The following is a 1,192-nucleotide window of genomic DNA, read 5'->3' on the forward strand; positions in this document are numbered from 1 at the left end:
CCTCCCTCCCTTCCTACTCCCCTCCTCCCTCCCTGTTCTCCCCTCCTCTCTCCTCTCCCACATTGTAGGTTATTTGGAGCACAGATGTTATGATATAGTTATTTGTTCATTTTATATTTTGTTTTGTGAGACTAAGTCTAAGTCTGTAGCCCTGGCTGGCCTAAAACTTAACAGCAATCTTCCTGCCTGAGCTTCTCAAAGGCTCCAATTACCATGCTGTGCCACAACGGAGTTTTTAATGCCCTCCACAAAAAGAGCCAAGCATAAGGCCTTATTCCTGGCTGATACCTGAGAGATAGGTGAAATCCAAAAATGAGTTTAAAAAGTCAAACTTGTAGAATAAAATGCTTACCGTTGAATTGACACATTTTTTAAAACCATCGACATTGCCATAAAAAATGGGACTGGAAAATCTCAGGATCTTCACCCCTTCAGGCTCTTCAAGCTGGCATAGAAGGAGAGGGAGATCGAGGTTAAACAAATCCGCATCTCAAATCCTCACCTCAAGTCCCGCCCGCCCGTTGTGGTGGCATGGTTACTAAGAGGAGCCGGGCAGAGCTCCTCTGAGCTATGGGGTGTTACCCAGTAAGAAGATGCTCAGCATCAGAGGCCACAGAACCAGAACAGAAGCAGAGTGCAGAATTAACAGTAGCTAACGGGCTGCCGCCACCCATATGAAGGAAGCGGCTCTAAAGGCAACATGACTGGTCCCCAGCCTCCGCTACTAATGATTTTGATTTTGCTAAAATTCTTTGTGCAGGAGGATGGACAAAAGACATCTGTGGGGTTCAGAAACTGCCGTATGGTGTTTTTTTGTTTGTTTGTACCCTACTGGGCTGGCTGCTCCAAGAGCGAATCGCACAACGCCGTAAAGTCATCTAGTCCTAAGCATTTACAGCCAGGTTAGTCTATCCCTTTCATGTGAGAACATCCGGGCCGGAAAGTCAAGTCCGGCCAACACAGAGCTCAGAAGCTGGAGCCCATGCTAAGCCGCAGAACTGAGCAGTGGTGCTCTGCCGTGCAGTTGCCTATCTCAGCCTGGTTTCTAAAAAGCAACAGGATTCTTATATGTGTTTCTTTTTTTTTTTTTTTAAGATTTTATTTATTTATTATATGTAAGTACACTGTAGCTGTCTTCAGACACTCCAGAAGAGGGCGCCAGATCTCGTTGCGGATGGTTGTGAGCCACCAT

The 1,192-nt window shown here is 46.1% G+C and overlaps 1 protein-coding gene across 3 annotated transcripts in view; it reads right to left on the minus strand.

The window, feature by feature from the left end:
- Positions 1-1,192, minus strand: part of Slc26a4 (solute carrier family 26 member 4) — a 40,477-nt gene that overhangs the window by 11,765 nt on the left and 27,520 nt on the right. For all 3 annotated transcript variants that reach the window (XM_029484951.1, XM_021179492.2, XM_029484950.1), the window contains exon 15: positions 353-445. In XM_029484951.1, coding sequence (XP_029340811.1) covers positions 353-445 — 93 coding nt within the window. The remainder of the gene's footprint in view (positions 1-352; positions 446-1,192) is intronic.

Source organism: Mus caroli, chromosome 12 (assembly GCF_900094665.2).
Source record: "Mus caroli chromosome 12, CAROLI_EIJ_v1.1, whole genome shotgun sequence".
Taxonomy (NCBI): Eukaryota; Metazoa; Chordata; class Mammalia; order Rodentia; family Muridae; genus Mus; species Mus caroli.